This window comes from Elephantulus edwardii, unplaced genomic scaffold, assembly GCF_000299155.1.
Source record: "Elephantulus edwardii isolate Elephantulus edwardi_28Jun2011 unplaced genomic scaffold, EleEdw1.0 scaffold00015, whole genome shotgun sequence".
In the NCBI taxonomy this organism is placed as follows: Eukaryota; Metazoa; Chordata; class Mammalia; order Macroscelidea; family Macroscelididae; genus Elephantulus; species Elephantulus edwardii.
In genome coordinates, this window is record NW_006399765.1 from 26,994,277 (window position 1) to 26,998,276 (window position 4,000).

At 43.2% G+C, this 4,000-nt stretch overlaps 1 protein-coding gene across 1 annotated transcript in view; it reads left to right on the plus strand.

The window, feature by feature from the left end:
• The window catches only part of LOC102875179 (transcription initiation factor TFIID subunit 4-like), a 32,810-nt gene extending 28,811 nt beyond the window's left edge, over positions 1–3,999 (plus strand). The window contains exons 5-7 of the mRNA XM_006881759.1: positions 776–883; positions 2,048–2,188; positions 3,868–3,999. Of these exons, the coding sequence (XP_006881821.1) occupies positions 776–883; positions 2,048–2,188; positions 3,868–3,999 (381 nt within the window). The remainder of the gene's footprint in view (positions 1–775; positions 884–2,047; positions 2,189–3,867) is intronic.
• Position 4,000: the final 1 nt, after the last annotated feature.

The window sequence follows — 4,000 nt, forward strand, 5'->3', positions numbered from 1 at the left end:
GCTTCAGGTCCTCTTCAGTTTCAGCAAGCAGGGTTGTGTCATCCGCATAACGCAGATTGTTGATAGATTGTCCACCAATCTTGACCTCCCGGATAATCTGTTTTGCATACAGGTTGAAAAGGTATGGAGATAGGATGGATCCCTGGCGTACACCCTTCCCAATTTTGAACCATGCAGTGTTCCCTTTTTAATTATATAATTTTTGTCTTATTTCTAAATTATGTCCAATTCATGACTAAGGCGTGTAAGTAGGTTTTACATTAAAATAAACCTAATATTCACTTTAGGGGAGGTGAAGGGCTGTGGGAAATACAGTCACTGACTTGCAGTGTGTGAACCCCTCTGGGCAGTGTATCACTTTGATGAAAACTCTAGAAACATAGGGATGTCTCAGCTCTTAGTAGATTGATGAAAAGTTTTACTGACTTGAGTTTAATTTTTTTAAGGCTTAGGGAAAAAAGTTCTGTGCTTTGAGTAAAAGTTTACAGAGCAAATTGGTTTTCTGGTGAAATTTCATTCATCCACATTTTATTTCTTCACTGTTTATGCTTGAAGTGATAGCTTAGACATCATTCTGTGGGACAGGGGTAGGGTTAAGACTGGATATGAAATTTGCGGTACAAATCTTCATTAAGGCAGACATCTTGTCTACCTATTGTGATTATTTATCTGAAAGCAAAGAGCTTATTGAATTATTATAGATTATATAAAATGTTAACTTACAACCTCTTGATGAAAATTTATTTCACAGAAAAATTTAAACAATTTTTTTCAGGCTGCAGAAGACGTCAATGTTACCTTTGAAGACCAGCAGAAGATAAACAAATTTGCACGGAATACGAGTAGAATCTCAGAGCTAAAGGAGGAGATAGATGTAAAAAAGGTATTGAAAATAGTGGTCTCCCTAGAGAAAAAGGAAAGTTCTTTATAATAAGGGTTTTTGTTATTTTTTTTTTTTTAAAAACCAACTCCGTATATAAGTAGTAATTGAATTCCTGAGAGGGTTCTTTGTTGAAAATGAAGGAGAAAAACATTTTTTTTTTTAAAAAAAAAAGACAACGAGGTAGTCCACAAGATGGCAACTCTCGGACAGCGTGGCTGGTGACGTGTCGGCTGCTGTCTCTGCCAAGCCCAGAACCAGCCACCAGCGCCACGGAGATGGTGCTGCCCCTGCAGACTCGGAAGCCTACACTCTGCCTTTGCCACCTGCCCCACCATCCAGGGCTCAGCCTTTCCTCCTCTTATCCCTCCTGAAATGAAGTCCAGTTCAAGTGCAAGTGCTTGGTGGAATCCATAGTATTCGCTTTCTCATAGTAGCAGGAGAGGTAGGGAAGTATCTTTCTCTTTTCTTAGTCTTGTTTCAGTTCTCTTAGCAAGGTTTTCTTAACTACAGCTGTCATTGTAGGAGACGTTTGGGGTGGTTGCAGACGATGGTGAGGGTCTTTATGTTGTGTACCACTGAATTGGAACTGGCCCATAGTTGACCCTCCGGTGAGTTTTCAGGGGCAGTAATTCGCACAGGAGGAGACTGGCCATCTTTCTCCCGCAAAGCCCTTGACAGATTTGAACCACGTGCTTTTGGGTTGGAAGTGCAGTTCCTTACCACTTGGCCACCAGAGCTCCCTCCAGGTCTCTTAACAAGGTGAAAATGTCTAGCTGGGTTTTAACTTTTTGCTTGCGGAAATGCCACCACTGTTGATTCTGGATGGCAGCCCTCACTGGGTTTCTGAGGCTGTAAGTCTTGATGGAAGAGACCATCTTTCTCCCATGGAGCTGCTGGTGGCCCCCCTGTTGATTGTGAGCTTTTCAGGAGAAAGTCCTGGCGGTCTGCTCCCTTAAAGATTACAACCTACAAGACCTCGTGGGGCAGGTCTGTTCAATCCATGAGGTTGCTGCAGTCGATCAATTCATTGAAACCTAATGAGAATACGTTTACCTTCATGAATGTGTGTTTCAGAGGTGGTGTCCCAAATCTAAAACTGACTTGCAGCCTGTATCAGAGAATTCCGAATACGTTGTTCATGGCTCTTTGGCTTGTTGTCCACAGAAACAGCTGCAGAATTTAGAAGACGCTTGCGATGACATCATGCTGGCGGATGATGCCTGTCTAATGATACCCTACCAAGTGGGTGACGTTTTCATTAGCCATTCTCAGGAGGAGACACAAGAAATGTTAGAAGAAGCAAAGGTATGTGGACCTCTTAATATTGAAATAAGGATTTGTGTAATTTATAACAAAAGGGGAAATTGAAAAATATGAATACTAATGATTCTACATCCACTTCCTAAACAACATGCCTCTGGAAACTCTGTGAACTTTGATGATAGTTCTAGAAAGGCTTCAGGCCTTTTGTTGATCGTGTCTCTATGAGTTGTGCTCGACTCGACAGCAATCAACAACAATAACAGCGATTACTTGCTGTGCATCTGAGATCTGGGCAGTCAGTAAGAATGACAGAAAAAGAATTGGTGCCTTTGAGTTGTGGTGGTGAAGAGTCCGAATATCCCATGAACTGCCAAAGGGACAAATAGCTCTGTCTTGGAGAAGGTGAGAGCAGAATGCTCCTTGTAAGCAAGGAATGGTAAAGCTTCATCTCACACCCTTAGAGCATGTTGTTGGGAAGGACCAGTCCTTGGAGAAGGACATCACAGTTAGAAAGGTGGCGGGTCAGTGTAAGAGAGGCAGATCCTCGACGCGGTGAATTGAACGGTGACTGTAGAACGGGCTTCTGTGTGTTGGCAGTCATGAGGATGCCACAGGACAGGCAGGTTTCAAATCCACTGTGAGTCACAGTCCACTTGACAACACCTAGCAACAGCTACGAATTACCAGATCTTTGCACTGGCCTAGGAATCCTCAGAAGGCTTTGTCAGTGGTTTTTCTTTAACCCTGAGGATGGTCTGCTGAGGTGGGTATTGTCGTCCCATTCAGAGATGAACAAGAAAGGCTTTTGGCTGCAGAGTTCAAGATCATACACAGGAGAAGTGTTTTAACTTCAGGAACCAGTATATTAAACAAGAGGCATTTAGAAAATACAAAATAAAAAAAATTTGCCTGTAATCCCACCATCTGAAGAGATGCTGGTTTTGTCAGGTGCCCTTGAGTCAGATCCCTGTATAATAACAACACTGAAGGCCTGTGTGGCCTCCCTGCGGCCTGTGCTTGGTCAGTGTTGCAGCCACTGTGCTGTCCTCACCCAGAGTCCTCCTCCTCTTCCTGATCCTCTGTATGGTCCAGCAGGATGACCTGCAGAGAGTGACCGATTCTGTCCAAAGTACGTGAGATGGTGTCTCTTGATCCTTGTAGCTGAGGAGCATTCTGGCTGTACTCTTCAGTGTTTCAATACTAAGTAGTTTTTGCCAGCCTACAGCTCATTGTTCACCAAATCCAGCAAATCCAGTCAGCTCACACACAAACAGTAGTGAATGAAATAAAACAACCAAACAGTCCACACCTGACCTTCAACCAAAACAAGAAGAACCCACCGTTCAGAATCTTACAGCTTGACACATGAACCTCCAAACTGAAGACTGGGCCTCAGCCTACTTTTAAAAACCCAGGCCGTGCACCAGACTCTGATTGGCTCTAAACAAGAGGCTTCCAGCCCAGCCCACAGCTCATTGTTGGCCAACTCCAGCAAATCCAATCTGCTCACACATATGGTTGTGAATGACGTAAAATCAAACAGTCCATACCTGACCTTCAACCAAAACAAGAGGAACCCACCGTTCAGAATCGAACAGCTTGACCCATGAGCCTCCAAACTGAAGACTCAGTCAGGATTCAGCTGACTTTTTTTCAGTCCTAGATGTTTAAAATTATCTACTTGAATAGAATGAATTGAACTATTTCTTTTTCTCCCCCAGAAAAATTTGCAAGAAGAAATCGATGCCTTAGAATCCAGAGTGGAATCCATCCAGCGGGTGCTAGCAGATTTGAAAGTTCAGTTATATGCAAAATTCGGGAGCAACATAAACCTGGAAGCAGATGAAAGTTAGA